This window comes from Symphodus melops (genome assembly GCF_947650265.1).
Source record: "Symphodus melops genome assembly, chromosome: 16".
Lineage (NCBI taxonomy): Eukaryota > Metazoa > Chordata > Actinopteri > Labriformes > Labridae > Symphodus > Symphodus melops.
This window is the reverse complement of record NC_136706.1, coordinates 9,772,212-9,795,454: the sequence shown is the minus strand read 5'-3', so window position 1 is coordinate 9,795,454 and position 23,243 is coordinate 9,772,212. Positions and strand designations below refer to the sequence as shown.

General features: G+C 39.6%; 3 protein-coding genes across 3 annotated transcripts; 2 read left to right on the top strand and 1 right to left on the bottom strand.

Moving 5' to 3' along the window:
- Positions 1-810: 810 nt before the first annotated feature.
- On the bottom strand, positions 811-2,556 carry LOC306837360 (chemerin-like receptor 1). Its single transcript, XM_079365010.1, has 2 exons — positions 2,403-2,556; positions 811-2,308 (listed from the first exon to the last, which is right to left on the bottom strand). Exon 2 carries the CDS (start codon positions 2,292-2,294, stop codon positions 1,257-1,259), a length of 1,038 nt encoding a protein of 345 aa, XP_079221136.1. The 5' UTR covers positions 2,295-2,308; positions 2,403-2,556; the 3' UTR covers positions 811-1,256.
- A 2,630-nt stretch (positions 2,557-5,186) lies between these two features.
- mtfp1 (mitochondrial fission process 1) lies at positions 5,187-11,618 on the top strand. The gene is made up of 4 exons (XM_079364240.1): positions 5,187-5,337; positions 8,030-8,157; positions 8,793-9,025; positions 10,905-11,618. The coding sequence occupies exons 1-4, from the start codon at positions 5,268-5,270 to the stop codon at positions 10,969-10,971; spliced, it is 498 nt and encodes a 165-aa protein (XP_079220366.1). The 5' UTR covers positions 5,187-5,267; the 3' UTR covers positions 10,972-11,618.
- A 2,435-nt stretch (positions 11,619-14,053) lies between these two features.
- Positions 14,054-14,722, top strand: LOC306836889 (uncharacterized protein). Its single transcript, XM_079364243.1, has 3 exons — positions 14,054-14,161; positions 14,248-14,439; positions 14,534-14,722. The coding sequence occupies exons 1-3, from the start codon at positions 14,098-14,100 to the stop codon at positions 14,689-14,691; spliced, it is 414 nt and encodes a 137-aa protein (XP_079220369.1). The 5' UTR covers positions 14,054-14,097; the 3' UTR covers positions 14,692-14,722.
- The last annotated feature ends 8,521 nt before the right edge of the window (positions 14,723-23,243 follow it).

Sequence of the window (23,243 nt, the reverse complement as noted above, 5' to 3'; positions counted from 1 at the left end):
CATGTTTTGTCTTTCTATGTTAGTAGATATTGCTTTTAGAATTTCATTTTCATATTGTTTTATCATTTATTTAACCAGCCTACTTTACATTTACTGACATGTTCGAAATAAACATAGATATCAATCAAGATAAGACAGTGAACCTTTTAGAAGCAACACTTCTGTACTCAAGGTGATTCAAGCCATGCAATGATTCTGAACTTTTTTGCCAGACTATTTACCCCAGAACTAAATTTAGACCATATTTCCCTTCAGTCGAAACTCACTAGTTCCAAAGAGACCCCTAGTTCAGGGGGAAAGTTCCGAGGGTCGAAAAGGAGCTTGAAAGATTCTTGTAGAAGCTCTTTAGAGTTGAGGGAAGTGTTGTGTAACTTTAAGGCCACACTCTCAAAGTAAAATTTTCTTTTGCATCAGACACTTTGTAGTGACCAAGCCTTCTTAGACAAGGTGCCTAGGTTGTGGAACAGCCTTCGTCCCTCAGTCGGGTCTGCCCCATGTTCTGCCCCCTTCTGTGTGAAGTCTCACCTCTTTTACATGTTGGGCGTTTGAGTCCTTATTAGGTTGTTTGCATTTCTATCAATTTTTTTTCACTTGTTATCATGTTTATTTTTAGTATTTAGTGTGTATTTTTGTGGGCACAAATGTAAGTGACTTTTCTGAGGTTTTTTTTTATTTTCTGTAATTATACTGTATTTCTCTTTTCTTTCATGTACAGAACTTTGATCAGCTGTGCGTTATAAGTACATTTCATCAATTGATTGATAATGTATGGTTTTTGTAACAAAAACAAAAAACAAAAGTAAGAGCAGATTGGCTATTAAAAGTTTTATTCATAAATCAAAAACAACAATAAAAATTAATAATTCAACTGGGTAAATATAAATAAAAGATATATTTTAATATCAAAAACTTTGCAGTAAGTTCCAACATTGCAAACAATTAGACAAAGAAAATTTCCCTTTATAAACTCCAATATAAAAAACTCCCTTCAAAATCACAATACATTTTAAAAGCTAAATTTGATTCAAAATGTTTAGGACTCTTACAAAAGGCAATTTAGAGCAAACCGATTCAAAACAAAACATTAACACAAGACATGATTGTACAGATATAATACATCTAAAGATTTATTTACAATATGGTGCACATGAGGTTAAACATGCAATAACATTTGAGTTTGTCACTAAAAAAATGTTTTGGTTATTTGATTCTATCCTGAGCAACATGATGTGCCTCGCCTCAAGTTAGTGGCTTCTTTATGCCAATGGTTTAACTTGATTGTGGATAATTTCCATTGACTTTGACCTTGAGTGATTGAAACCAACCGTCCGAAAATCCTCCGCCATGGCCTCCTCTATCCTCGACGTCAAAGAGCGTTTTAGAATTTGTTTAAAGTCGTTACCAATAAACACATAGAGAACTGGGGAAATGAAGCTGTTTGCTGAAGCCAGCGTGGCCCCCACCTTCAGTCCAGTCTGAAGTACTTCCAGGCTGTGGTTCTTCAGGTCCAACTCTAAGAGGACAAAGCTATGATAGGGCACCCAACAGAAGAAAAACGACAGGATGAGAGCCGCCATCACTTTGTATGGCTTTGTTGACTTCATGGTCAAACGACTCAGCTTGATGCTGAGCACTGAGCAGCAGAACACGATCATCAGGAAGGGGATGAGGAACCCACAGATGAACCGGATAAGTACCACCGCCCTATGTCTGGAGTGGACCTTGTAATCTGTGTAGCACTGAGTAACTGAACCGTGGATTGTGATCTGCCTAAAGATCAGTGAAGGCAGCGTCAGGAGTGAAGAAAGGAACCACATGAGTAGAACAACTCCAAATGCTTTCCTCACTGTCCGATGGTTATGTGACCACACGGGAAAGGAGATCATTAAACAGCGATCCATGCTGATCAGAACCAACAGGAACACACTGCTGTACATGTTGAGGAACAGGGCAGAGGAGGTGAGCTTACACAACACCAGTCCAAAAGGCCAGTGTGAGGTGATCATGTAGAAAACTTCCAGGGGCAAAAAGGCACAGAACAGAAAGTCTGAAATGGCCAAACTGATGTACCAAGTGGTGATGACAGTTCTTTTCATTTTCCATCCACAGATCCAGATCACTAGCGAATTTCCTCCAAGGCCAAGAACAGATATAATGATATTTACCACTACCAGGACATGAGTCAAAGACTGTGATTTAGAACGGCTGAAGTTCACCAATGTGCTGTTGCTGTTCTCAGTTTCATTGTCTGGAGTGTAATCGATGTCAACATAGTCAATATAATCCACATCCATGCTGGTGGCTCAATCTGAAATACAAAGCACAGAATCCCTGTCTTTATAAAAATCTACCAAAAGAAGATATGGATTAATTTGCATTTTTAACAGGTAAATTGTACTCACGTTAAATCTCGGTGCGGAGTCAGTCTGTGAAGCGACCTCTTCTCCTGACTTCCTCCAGCTGGATGCAACTTCTCACTTCTGTTTCCTGGGCAGAGTTGCTGACGAAAGTGACATTTTATCAGAATAGACCTGGCATGTTAGAAATGAGAGTCTGTATTCCTCTAGCTCCATGAAACACATTTTGCCTTTGTAAATAAGACTATTAAAGCCAATAACGTGGTCTTTCACAGAGTTTTATGAGATGCTTTTAAATGGCTGTTTCAAGTCTTGCAACAGCTTATATCTAAATGCTTATATCTATGTTGCAATCTCTAGGAGATCCCCTGTGACACATCTACAAAATGCACCAACTCACATTTCTTAACCAAGGGTGTGACTAAAGGCATTTTAACAGAAGTGCAAAGTTTGCAAAACTTGCACTAAAACTGTGATGCTATTTTTTTGCAGAACTTGTTTTCTCTTTGGAATTAACAATCTATTATTTAAAAAAAAATACTCACAATTAATTTTAGATGAAATCTTTGATTTAAACTTAATTATAATATAACTTATTATATTAGAGGCTAGTTAATGACCAAGAAAGGCAGTTAAAAAATAAGAGAATGGTGAAGAATATTACATTTGCACCTTTAGCGATAACCTCCTACCATCATTGGGCTTCACAGATTTCCTTTCTGTAACCAATAGGTGATTTTACTTAAACTACATCCGTGTATTTTTTGTTTTTTTATTTACAATATTTTATTTTGCTTTTTTTCGAGGACAAACATGACCAAAAACTTCACAAGAATGACAAAATACAGACAAGACAAAAACTACAATAATATTCACCACTACAGCCTTTGAGACAACAGACAATAAAGTGATACAAGATGGCTTACCAAAACTACGTCCATGTATAATACAGTATATGATGTGCAATGTTATAAGTGTTCAACATGTGGTTGTTTCATCACGTTTATTATATGTAAGTGTGAAGGGAAATGCATAAACAGGAACAGTAAGTTTAACATGTTTGCAGTGGCGTTAAATCAACATCACAATCCAGCAAACAGTGGGGCTGTTTGCTGTCCAATGTTATCAGCTTCTGAACATGTTGATGTGCTCAAAAAGCTCCAGCACACTTGGCCTTCATCTGGTTCATCTGGTAAGGTTGTGCTTCTGGAGTGGTTGGGGTGTCATTTTTAAGACTATGATTAAGGCCTACTATTCAAACCAATGCCTGCCTAAGTGACCTAGCAAATACATGACACCCCTATCAGTCTGATTCTGCTTATTTATGAAGCAATTTAACCTTTTCCTCTTACACAATAAAGGCCTAATGTTGTCGTAAGTAGTAACGGTTCCCTAAAAATCATATGATGCTGTGACAGATAAAAAGCTAAAGGTATTCTATGAAGTAAACTATCAGAACTTTGTATTACTTGTATTCATTTATCTTTAAAAAAACATACTTTGTGTATGTAAACTAAAGTCCAACTTCTTTAACCTCCTCTGACCTCTTCCTGCTTTCCCTGCTTAAACGTTTAACTAATGAATGAGCTGTAGGAGTACAACAGCTCTAAGATTAATAAAAAATATGTTAAAAATGTACAACACTGCAAACAAGTATAGTAACAGCTTGGGCTGTTGATCATTGTCTCGCCCTTTCTTTCCCTGCATGTGTTGATGGTTGATTTAGCTTCCTTGCTCATCAGCCAGAAGGCAGAGTCAGGAAGGACTTCAGCAAAGTGTGTACACTGGAGTTAATCCGTCCTGATCTTATTTTAGTAGCTTCCACGTTTAACATCTCTCTCCCTCCCAGGCCTCCACCAGCTGGTTTGGTTTTGGACGTACTTCACAACACCACACTCCATCCATGCATTGAAAACATGACTAATTCATGACTTGCAAAAAAAAAGTAAAAAAAAAAAAAAAAAAAAAGGAAAGCTGATCACTCCTGATCCTTTTGGACTGGGGCTGTGTTCTTCTTCTGCTTGCTTTGGTTTGGGGGGCTGGAAGCTGGAGTGAGTTCAGTGGACTGCTGTGGCGTCTGAGCTTCCAGGGATGATCAGCTGGCTGTCCATTCACAGGAGGCATAGAAGTTCTAAAAAGAAACATCACAAACAACTTTTTAATATTTTATTAACTATCAAATGTCAACATAATACACTGTGTTATGTTGTCTTTAGCTTATCACAATTTGATGTCACTAAAGCTTTAGCTGTAATCTTTTTGAAGGGCTTACCTACTTTAATGATCAAGGCATCACATGATCTCAGTCTTGTCCTGTCAGGAGAAAGCATTTCTTCTTCTTTATCGTCATGGGAACCCTGGATGGATAGCAGGGGTGTCGGGTCCTGGTCCTGGTCCTCCTTCTGGTCTTGTCTTGTCCTTCTGCACCTGAGTAAAAACAAACAACAGAGTGAGTCCCAGAAAGAATCATTGAATCACTTAAAACACCAGCAGTAAGAGTGTAATAAAATAATGATGTACATGCATGTGCCTGTAAAGTCCTCTTTACCTCAGTAACATCAAACAACTTAGAACTTAAATGTGTTGACGAGCACACTGTTATAATATTCAGGGATTTGAAAAGATAAAAATAAAAATGCCATAACATGATGGAAATACAGATGTACACTGTTCATGAGCTCAGTAATAATACTATGAAAATATTTGTATTTCTTTCCCTCATCCAGCAGATGGTGTTGATTGCGTCACATAAACACCCCACCCATCTGATTTGCAGACCCCGCCCAGTTCCGCGTGCTGCAGCAGTTATTGCACGCGACACGCCCCCTGTACTCCCCCCTCTGCCTCTCAGCTCAGCTCACCGGTGTGTGTGGTTACAGGGGGATGGAGTAACGTCAAAGCAAGGAAAGTATGGATCCCATTGAAGAAAAATCAGGCAAAACAGTGGATATATATCGCGACACATGGGTCCGCTTCCTGGGTATGTATTTTATTTGCCATTGGTCGTCGCTCTTTTCTCCTTTTCTTCCTCAGCACACTTACAAATGAACGGGGAGTACTTAACGTTACACTGAAGCCTTTTTTGACCCTCAAAACTAGCTCGCTGAAGGTTAGCATAGCTGGCTAACCCCTCCATTAAACATCTATTTTTAGCTTTAACTCGGCTGTTAAAGGTCGATATGTTGTTGCCATAGGACGTAAAGGACGACGCTCGTGATTGGACAAAGCGGCTGTCGGAGTTTTAAATCCATTACGCGTTTAAAACACGAGAGTTACATTGACTTTAGGTCGCTCAGGTAAGTTACACAGCGAGGTGAGGCAGTGACTCACAAACGGGACAAAACGCCCTTTAGGCATCACCAGACTGACACAACACTGAGGCAGACACAAACTACTTGACTTTTAAAGCTGTTGTAACATCTGGATCAGGATTGTTAGAGTGCGCGAAGAGGAGAAAAATGTGAAGGGCATTCACGCTGCACCAGTTTCCTGACTGGAATACAGTGGCGTCCAAACTTTGTTTTTCCTGCGTGCCAAAATTGTCGTGTTAGAATCGCTCACAGGTTTTGTTTTTTAAGATAATACTGTAAGGAACTTTTTTGGTTTTGACCTCTACAAGAAAATAACTTGAAAACCCAATAAATAATTAATTAACAAAAATAATAGTAAGGCTTTGTGGATCAGAATCAAAAGAGACTGTTTAATAAAAGGAAATCAAACACTTGGACTTTTTCATACGTTATGTGTTTTTTAATTAGTTTTTCTCAGAATCAAGCCTGTAACATGGTTAATTTTTTCCTTAAAGCTTGCTGTGTTTAGCTCCGGTTATTAAATGGTGAGACAACAGTCTGCTTGTTTGCAAAGAATTATGCATAGGTTCTTTTTCATAGTTAAGAAAAAATGTGGAAAATAGTCAAAACTGCTACAAAAAGAAATAAAAAAACACACCTTGGACTGAACATTTTCTATTTCATGAATATCTTTCAGCCCTTGCTAACATGAAAAAGGAAAAAAAAAGAAAAAATGCCAACCTCGCCAAAATCTTCTGATTCTTTGATTGAGGTCAGGGGCCACAAAAAAAAATGCCTCAAGGGCCGCAAATGGCCCCCGGGAGGCACTTTGGACACCCCTGCTCTAATGTAATTCTCCACAGCTGCAGACTCTATCTACAGTTACTTTGTAGTGGTGTGACCATCAACCAACCCCTAAACAAAACTAGAACATATTTCTCACAAATTATAATGGCATTTAAATAAATTGAATTTTTACAAGTCACATAATCACAAAAAAAGTTATTTCCTTAAATATGGAGACAGCTTTTCACAGTCTTTGTGATATATCTTCCAAAAACACCGAGCAGAATCTAACATAATGGTGAGCAGCTGTTTCATCAGACAGATGTGAATCCAGCTGAAAACCCTCCAAGACTTCAACTTTGGTATTTGAAAAAAAAAAAGTGCAATTTAAAACTAAGTGTACATTAAAAGTTCTACTAAAACATATTGTTACACTTATTGTACTTATTACAGTAAATCAACATTTTATACTCTCATGATGTGCAATTTCCCCTTATGTACAAGGTACATTGTGCCACGATGAGATTTTGTTTTTGCCAAACGTACTTTTCTTCCCAGCGTTGACATTTCAAACCTTCTGTCTGGAAAAGTTTATTTTTTTATTGCTTTGGAACAAACGGTACAATGGTTACGCAAGACAGCAACAAATCCCACGTTCAGTGTCTGCCGAGTGAAAACATTAGAGAGTGCAGTGTGAGGAGGATCCTTGGGTTGAGTCTTGACATGTTGTCATTGCAATAATGTTTAAAAATATATACATTTTAAAAATGATGCAGAAAGTCTGTCGCGTCTCCTTTCTGTGACTTCTCCACAGGAAGTTCATCTCAATATTTACCTCCCCTCTTTTACCATCCGAACCTTCGTACCTTCACGCACGTTTTTATCTTCACTTCAGTTCTTCTTCTTTCATCGTCGGCTGAACACACTCCCTCCACACACACACACACACACACACACACACACACACACACACACACACACACACAAGTCTGTGTCCATTGAACCACAGATAAACGCTCCTGTGTGTCATTTATTGGCGATGTAAATGAACTCTGGCGTTTAGCACAGGTGACTTCTTTATAATAAGAGCACGATCGCACTGACGTTCCATTCTGTGCCGTGCCCAAGCTCTCCTCTCTGAAGTGTGCCAAAGCCGAGGAAGTGCAGCGTGCCTGTGAAATGAACGGAGCAGTATGGCCAACTGAAGTGGACTTCAGTGTTGAAGCGTGCTCGGGCACGGTAAGGATTGTCAGTGTGGGGTGCGGTCACACTGGTAATCCGTGCTTTTGGGACTATTCAGACTTTGTGAAATGTGTCACAATTCCCCAAATCCTTCTCTCAGTTTCCACAGTGCCTGAGACAAAGTTCTGGCCTTTTAACCTCTTGATATGTGCTCAAGAATCCAGGGTCGGTATTTAAATGACGGACTGTCCCATGGCTTTGAATGGAATCAAAGCAGAGTTAGTTTTCTTTAAATGTTCAGTCCTAACGATTCTCTTTATGCAGTCTTGACGCCTTCTCAGCTCGGTGACCACTTCAAGCATTTAGAGAAAATGATGAAGGTCAAAAGTCAGATGTGTGTTTTTCCCCACACAGGCTACACCAATGAGGTGGGAGAGGCTTTTCGGGCTCTGGTGCCGGTGAGTTTCGTGTGGGCCAGCTATGCTGTGGCCACGGCATACGTCACCGCGGACGCTGTGGACAAAGGGAAGAAAGCAGCCTTGGTAAGACATTGTGTGTGTGTGTGTGTGTGTGTGTGTGTGTGTGTGTGTGTGTGTGTGTGTGTGTGTGTGTGTGTGTGTGTGTGTGTGTGTGTGTGTGTGTGTGTGTGTGTGTGTGTGTGTGTGTGTGTGTGTGTGTGTGTGTGTGTGTGTGTGTGTGTGTGTGTGTGTGTGTGTGTGTGTGTGTGTGTGTGTGTGTGTGTGTGTGTGTGTGTGTGTGTGTGTGTGTTCTCATTATGTAATGAGAAAGGAGATAAAGAATACCAGGTCAACAGCATCTTATATCACTTGTTTGCTAATGCTACAGCGGATTACTCGACTCATCTGATGGCTGATGTGATTCGTTAACAGACAGCAGAAGTTTTTTTTCGGTTATGCTCATTTTAGTTTGATCAACATCTGGACTCATTCACTGCCTCAGGCTTTAAGCAATGATTTGAGATGAAGTTGTCTGACATGGAAATGAAACAGGTGACTGGATGCAGCTACTTACAAGCAGGTTTGTTTTCGCCGCCTTTTAAGGTCTAATAGAGGCTGTGTCTTTCAATAAAGAGAGTGTTTCTACTGTGTTATCAAACCCGATTTTGCGACAGCTTGCGACTATCCTCATTGTCTCGATCCTCCATCTGTTCCTCAAGGCCCACGGGGAGAACCCGGGGAAGACGACGCGGATAGCGGTGGCGGTGGTGGACACGTTCGTGTGGCAGGCCCTGGCCTCTGTGATAATCCCGGGCTTCACCATCAACCGCGTGTGTGCTGCGTCGCTATACCTGCTGGGCAAAAGCACCAAGTGGCCCCTGCCTGTCCGCAAGTGGACCACCACAGCGATAGGCCTCTCTACGATCCCCTTCATCATCACTCCCATCGACAGGTTGGCTCTTTGTAGATTATGTAAAGCGCTCGTTATGTAAGCTTTGATGGGTTTTTCCGGGTTAGGCTTCAGTCGCTGCTGGGTTAGACGTAAAGTAAGTGCTCACAGCAGATAAATGAGGATCTGTTATTTCATTTCTTTACACTGTTGGAGGTGCATCATTAAGGCCCAAAATTTGAGTATTATTAAGAGACACTTAACCAGGGACCTACGCCAGGACACTTCACCTTTGTTCCATTTATTATTATCGAACAAAAGTGGAAGTATGCGGGTGGTTAAAAGTTTTTTTGTGGGTCTGCTCTTGTTCGGTGCTTCTCTTCTTTAATTCATTACATTTTGCAGGGACAATGCATATTAAAAACAAAAAAATCCCAGACATTTCAGTAAATATGCCAGAGTTAGCCAAAAGGCTAATTTTCATCCGTAGAACATCAAAACAAATTCAGTTGCTAAAAACTACAAATGGAAAAAAATAAACATGGCAGTTAATGAAGCAGACAGATCACAAGTGAAAATACATCACGAGAAGCCAAACAAGCAGCATTTGGTTCATAAAAAAAAAAAAAAAAGTATAACATGCAGGACAGACGTGGAGCAGCATCGAGCAGACATAACAATGTACAAGTTCAACAGGTATTAGTAAAAACACGTATCCAATAACAAACTAAAGTCAATGTTACGTGCACACAACAGGACATGTAGCACTATGATACAGATTACACGAGGTCACGTATAAATAATTGAGCGAGCTTTGCCTGAAGCTCACAACAAAGGACAACTAAAACATGCAGGCCACGTTCATTTTAAACACAGGACGCGTTCAGCGACAAGCAGCCACAAGGTGGCAGCAGAGGGCGGAACTGCCTCAGCGCTGACAGACGTGGTTATTAATTAGCCCGTGTTTCATGAGCGGTAAGAGTTACGCTCTCTGATAAATGCCGGGATGTTCCATCTCTCGTGAGGTGATGTGCGTTTGTTCGTATGCTTACAAAGTCTCTGAGTAGGGGAGGGGCCAAACCATGGGTCATTTCATAAACCAGGCATGCATTTTTGTGTTTAATCATGTTCAGGAGGATTGAACGGTGGTGAAATTGCTTTGTGTTTTTTTTTTTGTTTTGTTTTGTTTAAAACGTTTATTGTTTAAACCAAGACTGTCGTGGCTTCAGTGCGGTGTGAATTGCCTGAGACCAGCTTGTCAGAAAGCAGGTCAAATGTGAGAAATTCATGGTATGCATGTGCACCTTGAGTTGGAGAGAGCACTGATTAAGCCATGCTGTCATTTCTTTTTTTTGACCATTGCAACTGTTTGGAAGCAACGTCTTCCTTTTGTTTAAACCATGTACATAAAAACAGTGTTGTCAGCATATATTTGAACGTTAACCTCAGGACATACAGATGGCAAGCCATTCACACACAAGCAAAATAAACGCGGGCCCAGAACAGATCCCATCGGGATGCCAGTGGACAAGCAATGCGATATGATTTTTTTTCAATGTGGAAGCAATTAGCTGTCTCTGTTGAACGGTTGGGTCTGAATCCAAACTGCATCAGAGAGCTGTTATCCAGGTGACGTATATATTTGCTTAGCTGCGCATTTCTCTGCAACTTTCGACATAATAGGAGGAATACTGATGGGCCTATAATTGCAGGGGGGAGGGGGTCTCACCAGATTTGTAAATCGGTGTAATAAGTGCAGATTTCCACACCTTCAGATCCCCTTTCCCCTCTGTATGGATGAACAGAGAGTTGGCTTCACTGATATTCTCTATAGATGTGTTTTTTCATCAACCACTTTTCTTTCTTTTCTCTTTCACTAAATGAATTTAGAAATGTTTAACCATGTTCAACCTCACAACTTTTCTCTTTGCTGTACTTGTAGGTCAGTGGATTACCTGCTGGATTCGAGCCTTCGGAAGGTCTACAATGATGAAGAGAAGCACAAATAATGAAAAAAAAAAAAAAAAAGAGGAGGAGGATCACACAGGTGAAATGTTCCTCTCTGTGTCGGGGAGCAGTCCAGTCGAAGCCGACCGCTGCTGATTATTCCACACTGTGAAGCACTAAAGAAATGTGAGGAAGGATTTCATGGAGCTTTGACTCTACGGCTGGTCAACGATAGAGACACACAATTGATTTCATTACCAAACGTTCAACAGTTAAGTGAAGTTGGTGAAAGTGAAATCCTTCTTCTTTGTAATTTTAGCCCCACAGGAGTTTTAATCAGGGACGTAACCGTATGAAAAGTCCACTTCATGCAGTGAATTCCTGCTTGTTAAAGAATTCTTTGACAGAAATACAGAGTGCTGTTCTGTTCCTGTGATCCTCCTCGCAGACAGCCTCCACTGAAGAGTCACCTCATGTCCAGGAGATATCCCCTCTTCCTGTGTCTATTAGCAATATTCAGTGGGACTGTAATGAAAGGCCCAATAACCGTCACGTCATCCATTGTTCACTTCAAAATGTCTTCAGCTGTACTTTTTTTTTTTTTTTTAAACGGAGATGTCTGTTACTTGTCTGCACATTTGCATTGTTTCCTTTTTGTTCGTATTGTTTAACACGTGAGCCTTCAATAGGGAGCATCTTTCACACCGTGGTTACTATCTGCTTTCTCTGAATGGTTTACGGGTCTGAAAGACTTGTGCTGTCACAAGTCTTTCAAAATTATTACTCAGTTTATGGTTTCTCATCTCTTACATTTCTGTCGCAAATCTTCTCTACGTCTAGTTTGAAAATGTTATCTCCACAAGATTTGTTGTTTAAAGCGGTCTTCCCTGCATCAGGACTCCAGGTGTTTTCTTAAATCGTAGCACTCCAAAATCGGCCTTTTTCAGGGCCTCTGTCTCGCCTCCAGTTTTTACTCGTCCTCGTCTCGATCTCAGACTGGGTGGGCGCCGGATTTTAAATCAAGACGAGTCAAGACCGCCACTGAAAGGCTTCTTTCTCTCGTCATTACCGTGATTAGAAAAGAAAACACATCTTTCCAAAAGAACTAATCCTTTCAGTTCTTTCATAATTAGATTTTTATCCCCTAGTTACGGCCACAACCTTCCCGCTGTTACAGTGTAAGTCAATGACACGCACCCCTGACCACCAGATGAGGGTTTCTCTGTGTATTTATGGTCTTGGTCTCGACCTCGTTCTCTAAATATCTTAGATCATGTCTCGGTCAGCGTGGTCTCCACTACAACTCTAGTTTTGATTATGTTAGGCTTAAGATAAAACGGTTACAATATAAAATACTCTAAAAAAAAAAAAAAAAAAAAAGGATATGAATACAAAGCTAAATCCTTTGAGCTTTAAACTTTACACAAAATCAGGCTTTAAACTTTAAGGTTTTTTTTACAGCTGAAACGTGTGTCTCCTTGATGCAGAAGAGGAGATGCAGTGTAATTTTCTCTTTAATGTCGAGGTCAGTGTCATACAGAAAAGGGATTATTTTAGAAACACTCAGATGTTATATATTTATATTATTTGACGAGCCATATGACTGTATATAGTCTCTCATCTTGAGCTATGCAAGGGAAACAAGTTGAGTCAAACGTGAACTCTACAAACTAAAGGGATCGTTGACACGTTATATTTGTCGTTGCACAATGGTTTAATGTGAGGACGTGAGACCGAAAATCTTATGCAAATAGATGGGAGCTTAAAATTGGGATGAGCTGTCACAAAGGGAACGAGGGACGCCTTGCTTTGGGAATACTTCTCTTTGCAAGTGATGTGTACGTGTACACAAATGTACCTGTTTTTGAAAGAAATACTTAGTGTGTAATGTTTTAGTGTCACGCTGTCTTCTCTGTGCTGGGAGGGACCTGGTTCACTTTGTCCTACTGATAGAGAAGAGTGTGGTAACATGGTTTGACTTGAAAACAGACTCAACCTGTTTATTAGTACGAGGTTCTTGAAAAATAATGGCCACACACCTGCTCAGAGCTGTGACGTGTGAGAAATGTTCTTCTCACCTTGTTTCAAGAAACCGTCTGTTTCACGCACAAACTGTTTGTCATGGAAGATCAGGAACAGAGCAAATGTAACAAAGAGGCCAGAGTCAAACATCTGAACAAAGTTTCTTCCCTGTCAACCACGCCAGTGATTTATTGTGCACATGACCCTGGATCTTTGACTCTTAAATATAAAGCAACAATTACTAATGTTACACTGTACTGTATGTCACATGTTAAAGTCGGCATTGAGAAGCTACCCTAGTAAAGAAATAAAATATTTAATATGTGCAATTTTAACATTTCATGCTGTACAAGGATTATTGTTTTTATTGTCTTGGATACAAAATGACAATGACTTGTTTTACACTTCTCAACCTTTCTGTCACATTTTCATTCGCAGCATTATGTTCGGATGTGGGTTTCATGAGTCACATTTTTCAGCTTTAATTGGGGGGGAAAAACAACATTAGTTCTGTTTGCTGTTGTTCATAAGGTGAAGGTTATTTTTCAAGTGTGAAAACAACGTCTAACGCTAAAAGCTTTGTTCCTTGCCGTGGACACTTTATCTTCAGCGCTTCTCATTTTCTATAAGAACATATGAAACACTGGAGATTTATCAACATTGTAAAATCGGAAGAAGTGAAATAAATGATGGAGCAATGAGTCTGCCTGGACTTTCTTTCCAAAAACACAAATCACTCTCTAAATACATTTGACCTGTTTTAAACTCCATTTTAAATGTACATGAGGTACTGACATTTTCTCAGTTTCATGTTATTTCCTTTTACCACAAATCCACAGCAACCTGTTTTAGAAAAGTGATCAGCTCAGGTTTTGTCTAAACATCAAAGTCTGCTTTACTGCATAACTCCTTCCATCGTGTTATCTCATGTGGCGTTGGAAGCACTTACTCTATTGCAGGCACAGTTTCTTCTTCCTGTGTAAAACCTTCCATCATCAGATGAATGGTGTAAGTCAAGGAAAAGTCTAACCAATGAAGTAGAGCCACTCAAGAGGGATTCTGCAGTCATTTATCTTGATTGAATCAGGAGGCCACAGCTGAGGCCAATTCTGGAGACGAAGTGAGCACATAAAAAGCTTCAGAAATCAGAGCCGGCAGCTGCAGATATGTTTGTTCTCATTTTTGTGTTCTTGGTTCTTTTGGCCGCATCATCATCATCGGCTCAACCAGGTGGGAACAAATGAAAAGGCTTAAATGTGCTTCAAGCCTGAGTAAACGTAACCACAACACTCCTGAAATTTTGAATGGTTTTTCAGGTTTTCCTCGATATGTCCAGGGCCGGTGGGTTCTTGCTGATGAGCAGCCACTGTTTGATGACACAGATGAACAATTGCAGCCAGCAGAGGATACTGAGTGGTTCAACAACCCCCTGGAAGTTGTTCAATGGGTGACACCAATGGACCAGAACTTACAGACCACTCCAGACTCTAGTGCTCTTAATGCACAAGGTGAGAGTTTAGCAAATTCTTGGTAAAACTTGTTCCACATTAGATTAAATGTGATTTTTTTTTTTTACATTTTGTGTTTCTGTCCTGTTCTCAGAGTTAGATAAAGTAACAGAGACCGCTGCCTGGAAAGTCGTCCTGGTTGTAGGCATCCTCTTGGTGTCTCTTGTGGGCTCTGTGAGCATGGCTTATTATTACTGTGTCTGGAGGGGAGGCAGGTTTCACTATCGGCATCAGATGGATGGCTGTTCTTGAAATAAAGTACACGTTTGTGTATAAAAAAACCCATCAGACTCTCTGGTGTTTGTATTTTTTTTTTCCCAACACTAGGCCATGGACTATGCAATGGCACTTTTATAACTTTCTGTCAACCACTTCTTCTCTGAGAGTGTACAGATTCTACTCATGATCATACAGTTGTGGGTGTTTCCATATGATTTACCTGTGGGGCAAATTAAACGGTTATTCTCGGCAGTCAAATCCTTATTCAAGACGTCAGGCTTTGAAGCACTTGAATGTGAAAATGTATGCTAACTGCCAAAAGTACTTAAACTAAATATTCAGCGCATGTGATTCCTGACACTGGTATGCATACTTTTAATTAATGAGGGTGTACAAGACTGCCTACAATATGAAGTGCAAATGATCTCACAAGACACTTTCCAATAGGAGCAGGTCAAGATTGTTCTGTTATTTACATAGGCCCAACATTAATCCACTGTGAGCACAGCACTTGGCAAAGTAACGGTGGCATGAACAAACCTATGTTACAGATTAGTATCCCTAAAGGCTCACTGAACGCGTTCATCCAGTTTAAAATATGAAGACAACAGGCTCGAGGTAAATTTAGTTTAGCTTTGTGATTACTGCTTTTGTGCAAAATCTGAGGAGTAATCAATTCCTGAATTCGCCACTAGAGGTCAGCACTGACGTTGGGTTTTGCGATATTTCACCTCAGACAGAACTCCAACTAAACGTTTGGCTTGTACTTGAATTTTAGTGTTAAACTTAAATGTATTATCTTTATATATTTAACGTGTATTGGTCCTCCATGTTTGCTCAATTATCTGAAATGTCCTCACTAACCTTTATTTAAAATCTTGGGTCCTTTTCTTATTCATCACTTGAACATTTGTAAAAAAAAATAAAAAAAAATAATGAAACAAACATGGTTGTTTCTAAAGCTGAGGAAAGTGTTCACTTTGAAAAGGGCTACAAGAAGTTTTGATTTGGTGTACACTTTCTAAAAATGGGTTTTCTTTACATTGACTTGAGATTGTGTTGAAAGAGAAGGATATTAAAAGATGACTTTTTTTTTTTTTGGGGGGGGGGGGGGGCGGGGCGGATAAGAAGTGATGTACTGTCCAAACTTGTGATTTGCTTTTTACAGTGACATGCTTAGAATTCAAAAATCAGTCTTAACCGTAATGTACTATAGCTTTTTCATTATGGGAGATTCTATAAAACATTTACAGCACATGTATTTTCTTTGTTACCTCCAGCCCAAATATCACCACAGCTCTTTTCACTGTGTAAACCCTCGTTGATGTTGTTTGATGCCTTTGGCAAACATTTCTCCCTTTGTAGGAATTAATTTTGATCAGAATTATGGCAGAATTGGCAGGAAGGCTGTTGGCAAAACCAGTGCTGCTACAACAAAAGAGTAATGTTTTAATTCAATGTCAAGCAACCGAGCTCGGATCAAATCCACAAACATTTATAAGTCCCCCTTGAGCAATATCAGGTGGCATTAGGGGGCCCGCGGAGACAAAAAGCTGATGAATTGAATTAATCTCCCCTCCTGTGATGGATGGGCCTGTTCACAGGGGGCTGGAAAATGGGAGCATTGTTCATCTGTCACTCAGATTGCCATGTCCCTTTATGATTTGTGCCCGGGTTGTGAAGGCCACAAGTAGCCAAAAGACCTCCCTCTCTCGCGCTCACTTGTCTCGCTGCCTTTTTTTCAGGAGTTCCCAGCCTTTCAATCGCCTCCCCCTCCTCCACCCCCACAACTCACACTGATATCCATACAGCCAGAAGCAGAAAAACAAGCCTTCACTCAGTACAAGCAAGCATAAATATCTGTCAGTTTGTTTTTATATACAGTATGTGTGCAGTTCACTTAGAAAAAAGCAACCTTAACCTTAAACTAATGATTGCTATAATGAAATACAGAGCATGCTGACACAAGTGTAATGACTTTGCCACAGAATTATGAAATGCAATTATTTGTTTGGCTAGTCTGAAACGTGTCAAAAGGTCGAGAAAATACAAAAATAGTGGACATTTTTCTATCTAAATGTCTGCAGTTTGCGTCAAAGTTGAAACTTCCTTAAAATATTTTTTCCAAATATGTTACATTCTTTTACATCAAAATATGTCTTAAGCTTAAAGATAATGATGTCATGACTTATTTTTTCTCATAATGTTAGTTAATCCTTTTCCCCTGGCATCGAGTTTGAACCAGATATTCATCATCTAACTGTGAGACCCATATAAGAACAAAGTGGATGACCTTCTTACCGGAGCTCTCTTTTGAGTTTCCTTGTTTGGGTTTCCAGACTTTCAGGGAAATTAATATTTTGATCCTAGCTAGTATTATGTTTCAGTTAACCCCTGTAGTCAGAGCAATAGATTTACTTTAAAAACCTTCTATCCTGCTCAATATTTCATTATAACAAACAATTGGCAACAATAGCAGCAGCAGTGCACTTTATCAAATGTGTGAGTGTGTTCATTGCGAGGAATTCTTGGCTCTGAGTCTTTAGTCTCTTGTCTCTGAAGCACCTGCCCTCAAGGGCTCTTGAGCTGCTAAAGGAACAGGTGCTAAGAGGATGTTCAATAGAAATACAGAGCTCTGATTTCTTCATTGCTTTTTGTAGGATGTGTGGATTGCAAAGTGATATCAGATAATATCTGCTTTTATCGGAGCACAGGATACTAGAGACCTGATGCAAAGACAGTAGCAGGTGAACGGAGGGCAAAGTATTGGTGGTAGATGAACACTTTAAGTGTTGCCAGTGTGACAAAGGGTGCAGAGGTGTTGTAAAAGCTTCTAGGTTCCTATTATGGTTAAAAGGAGGCTGGAAGTAACTAATCCTGAACAGGACATGATAATCAGGTACAGAAAACATCCATACCTACTGAAAGACTAAATCCTCCCTGAGTGTATACCTGTTTTAGAAGAAGAATTTATTCTGATTGGCTGCCAGATAGAAACATATGCCTGACAATATAGGACATCTATCAAGTAGTACTGTTAAAACTGTTATCTTTTCTATGTCAGAAACGGAATATCATAAACTTTTTGATCTAAAAAAAACAAAAAAAAACCAAAGAAAACTGAAAACATTTTGTTATTGACCCAAAAGGGCCTGATTCACTAAGACTCAATTGCGTCTGCTAACGGCTAAAAAAAAAAAAAAAAGTGCATCCCTTTCTACCACTATCTGCTTGGTCTCAAGGTCTAACACAAAATGCACTGATAATATTCCGATAGAAATGTGTTTTTTAATGTCATGACAGTCCATTTGATAGTGGAAAATCTATTTGTCTTTAAACCTCATGGTAACCAAATTGATTGGGATTAACGTCTGGAGTATCCTTGAAGACTTTTAACTTCCGGTGGAGTTAAACGAAAAGTCATAAAGACTTCTTGGCACTAAGATATCTGGGTGCAACGCGACATTTATCCAACCGTTGTTGGAATAATTTAAACGTCTGGACCAAAGTGTGTACAGACCAAAGACTCAAATTACCTCTCCTACAGCAATAGCATGAGTAAAAATCCTTCTAACCAAACACCCATGCACCAGAAAGACAATTTTAAATCACCTTTAACCTAATGACTTTTTGTTTGACACCCAAAAAGGACAGACTGAACAACATTCCTGATCTTAAACTGACAAAAAGACGTAATCCTTTGGAATGGGCCATCATTTTACAACAGTTAAATGATGGTTACTAAATGCCACTATCTCTATTCCTTTCTCTCTTGCTGTCTCATACACACATCTCAGGGCCCCCCTTTAGTAAAGGACTATGTTTGTGGAAGGGCTACTTTAAGGGCACTAACTGAAATGTTTAACGCTCACTGGTCGATTTATTGAGGTCAGCAGAAGGCTACGTTTTGAGAAACAGAGGAGCGGGCTATGTTAGGATTGATTTTCATGAATGATTTTATGCTGTGCAGCAAAGAAAAACAAAAGACAATCAGGGCACATCAAATCACACCACAAAAGAAATGAGAGAAAGGAGAATAAAAAATGAAGGGCAAGGCCAGAGCCGTGTCACTGAGCATTTAACTAATAAATATCAGTTTCTGTCTGCAACATGAAGACAAAGAGCAGTGCTTACGCTTTTATCCTGTCAGTGCCATGGACAAAACAGGCAGCAGCACATTCTCAAAAGTTACACACATACAACACGTATAACAATTCCAAACAAAAGTCGACGTATGATTGGTCACAGAGCAGAAAGTTATTAGTCAAAGTCTTGACAATCTGATGCATCTTCCTCCAACAGACAGAGAGCCTGATGCTGTGCAGGAGCGGAGCAATAAATAACATTGCCATCTGCTAAATAAAAATCTACAAGAGAAACATTATGACTGACACTGTTAATAAAAGTGTGATGAACAGTATTGCCATTTAATATTTTAAGACATTTAGAGTTGATGCCTTCTGCCTTCACACTCTCGGATCTGTTTGAAAACTCATTCACAAACAAATAGACAGACATACCGTTCGGACAATGTTACACTTTGTAGTCTGCGTTTCATAATTACACGGTCAGAGTCAAAGGCCTTTAGCAAGTCGCTAAAGGGGGCTGCACAATGTTCTTTATTGTCCAGGGAATCATTGACGAACTTCTTTTACCTGGACTCACCTTTTTATTTTTACAGAAATACCAGGATTCATTCTGAATATCAGATATGCCATATATTTCATAATAAATACCGGTACATATACAAACATACATACATAAAAAAAAAAAAACCCAAAATGTTCAAGACACATAAAAGCAAAATGGCAGCTTTCTTTTTAACAAAGAAACTGTGCTGATGTGTTGATTGCAGATTTGAACATTGCAACACTGGCTGTGTGCTCTGTATGCTGGCACAGCTCCCTCTCTTTGTGAAGTGAATTAGGAGGACATGAAAACTGAGCAGACCTTCAGAGATGCATAATGTATGAGGAGCTTGAAGGCTCCCACTGAATTCTGTTCAGGTGGCATCAGAGGGTGCAGCCATGTGGAAATGCTGGCTGGTCACTAAGAGAACACTATCTGTGGTTATATTTCTACATGAAAGCGCAATGTGTGGCTCAGGCTGTATTCTTCTACTTGCAGTTTGAAATATGCATCACAACCAGGTTTCTATAGTGGCCACAGTGGAGCATTACTGGAGCAACAGAGGATTAAAGGCCTTGCTCTAACCTTCAGGCTACGTCTCACCCTGCATAACTTTAAGCAAGTATTTGCAATTTAAATTAAAATCTATATTTGTCCCCTCTTGCGCTTGATTTGCCTGTAACAGTATATATCCCAGGTTATCATGTTTGTCTGCAAATGAAAATTGTAGTACAATATCATCTGTGAATTAGAGTTTGACAGCTCAACATCATTTCAAAATCAGATAACACACCATATGACTCCTCACCCTCTGTTGTTATGAGATAACATCTAATTTCCCATCTCTCGAGTAATCTCACAAAGACATCGTCTGCTCGTCATGAAATCAATATGCTGCGGAAACACCATTACAACAGTCTTCACAGAGCTTGACTGACTCGCTCGAGACAACAGATAAAAATAACACACATAGTCAGACACATTTACATGCAAAATGAGGCACACACAAAAAAAACCGTCACATCCAGTGTATCCTTTTATATAACTAGAATCATTTAAAATCCCCCCAAAACTCAGGAGTGCTAATTCAGTACGTGTTTGGCTCGGTGACAAATCTTTGTTATTTTCATAAATGTGTGCAAAATCACACAGAAGGAAAACTGGAATCATGTTCAGGATGAAGGTGAATTATACTTGGCACAGGAAGAGTGGATCATGCACAGAGGGAGAGTACATTTAACATCACTTAGCATGAGACAGCATGTAACATGGCAGGCAATAATTATTAAAATATGTGATAATGATATGTTTATCCTCACTTTCTCCCTCCTCATTTGCTGTGGCTTTAAAGCTATCCTTTCTGATTAAGGCCAAAGAAGTGACCTTTAAAAAACTAATTGTAGCTTGTAGTGTTTGGGAGCATGTCTTAGTTATTGAAAAAAAACGGTATGATGAATCAGCGGAAAATGATTTAAGCACATTTTTGGGGATGAACTTAGTTTGAATTATTAGTGAGTTAAGAGTCTTAAACGACGAGGCTTTGGCATTACAGAAGTGAAGTTCAGAAAGTTGCATGCACAGCAGCAATTGTTTGTTAGCAATTCAAAGGTCCATCTAAAGCTGTTGGATATGTTATTAGTTCTGCAGATATTTGGTCAGACACAAGTACTAAACAAAGTGAGATTTGTGTGTTCAGATAGTAAAACATTTGGAGATCAGCGTTAGTACAAATTAACCTATGGGAACGAGGACTGTACTATCCATGAGTTGTCAAAAATATTAGATCAAAATTTAAATGTCATGAATGTCAAACTTATGATGACTCTAAATGCAAAAGAAATCTATTGTGCCTCATCTCTGTAAAATAAATGTTTGATCAAAACATTATGCCAACCTAACAATTGTATTCAGGAGAAAGAAAAATGTACAGAAAATAGCCTGACCCTCCCACCAAGACTTGGTGTGGTCCTCAAGTCTTATCCAAGCCAGGTGACTGACCATCATAACTGCAACACCACCCAAAGAGAAATATTATTGGAATGATAAAGACTGGTTCTGTCCTCGCATGTTTTGTTCACTTCAAAAAATATTAAACAATTGAATTTATTTGGGTTAAGAATAAATGAAAATAATCAAGGAGAGATTTCCTCACCTATTGAAAAATTACCACCTTATCAGTAATGAAAAATAACAGTAAGGTGCTGCCTCATTTACAGGAAGCAAATCTGCAGACAAGTAAACAACATTAACATATGAGAAGAAACAGCCTGAAGCACGTTAAAGGATAAATAGTAGAAGTTAAAGTAGATATTACAGAAGGTTTACAGTAAAGTGACAGGGACACAGAGTGTTTCTTCTGAGAGAAAAACCAGAAGTGAACTTGGCAGTTTAAAAAACAACAAAGAGCTGATGACAGTCTAAGAAGAGTTGGACCGACTGTGATTTAAAGTCTCTCGCTCTCTTACTCTCTCCCTGGCACTGCTATAATTTTCCTCTGTGGAATGATGGATGAGACGGTGTCAGCCCATGTTCATTATAATGCACACCATCTATTCTTCTCAGCCAGACTCTCTGCGCTCCAGGAAATGCCAGCGAGGTAGTGGAGCCACGAGGAGAGGAGAAACTCTCATCTGATTTTATGGAGAGAATGTGCTGCTCGGTGTGTGTTAACTTAGTGCATGGTGATCCATCAATCACTAATGAAGATACTGCGAGGCTACTGCTTGTTCTTAAAAAGAAACACGTTTTTTCCCTGGGTATGAATGATAAACAGCCTAAGATGTCCACGTAAGCATTATCCCTGGCAAAATGCATGTCCTAAATTTATAATGAGCCACCAAACAGTTAGCTGCATGTAACACATTAAGGAAAACATGTAGTTAGAATGTCTGACATCTTCTGTGAGGTTATATTGGCCCTACAAAAAACCCCATTGGCTAGCTATGATGTCACGTTGAATTTCAATCAACAAGTGAGCAGTTGTGGTTTCAAATTTGCTCAAACCACACTCAGAAAGTCTGCTTTATTATGTACATGCTGTTTGTATATTCATTGCATTTACTTTAAGGTGGAAAAGCTATTGTTGTTTTAAGCTAACCTCAGCAATGATTATACATATCCAATCAATTTGACATGATATTTCGGAAATATTTGTTATTTAAGAGCTCTTGTGTTTTAAATGTTCGACATACTGAACAGATTTGAGTCCAGTGTCAGGCATCATTAGTCTTTTCCTCCTGTGGTTAATTATCATTAGCCCTATTCTCAATCTGAACAGTGTTGCCATCTTTACCAGACCCAGGCGCTGTTTATGTGCGCTCGCCAGATACACTGACAACTTCTACCCGCCCCATTGCATCAACCTTTCTGGCGCCCTGCAACACAACCGTGTTAACTTTAATTGGGAACCAGAGCAGGGACACCCCTGTGTGGTCATTTGGGAACCTTCCTTCACTGGTATTTTTTCTGATTGGTCCCACAACAGCTCTAAATATCCATGTGAGTAGGCTATATGTTCATAACTGCACCTTGTCAGCTTCATCAGCACACAATATATGAAAGATCCATTTACACTTCAAGAAAGCCACACATTTAACACACGCACATGCCTATACACTCCGCCCAGAAGAAGTCTAAACACATTGTCTAGACAAGCACATTATTTTTAATCAGAGCAGTAATGCATCTTTTCTCCTCACACAGTTGAAGTCAGTGGGGGCCTGATGAGGGGAAATGTGTGGCATATTGAAATAGATTTATTCAGACTGATAGCATCTCATCCCATCAGCTCCACAGCACGGGTGCCAAGATGTGTGTGAGAGTCTTTTGAAGCCTTTAAAGGATGTATTGAACAAAAGGGTGAAAAAAAAGTCTCTAAATGAGTTCTGGATCAGTCCAGGAGCAGAGGGATCAATAACCGGCAGGCTAAGCCCTCGCTCATCCATCTGATTCATATC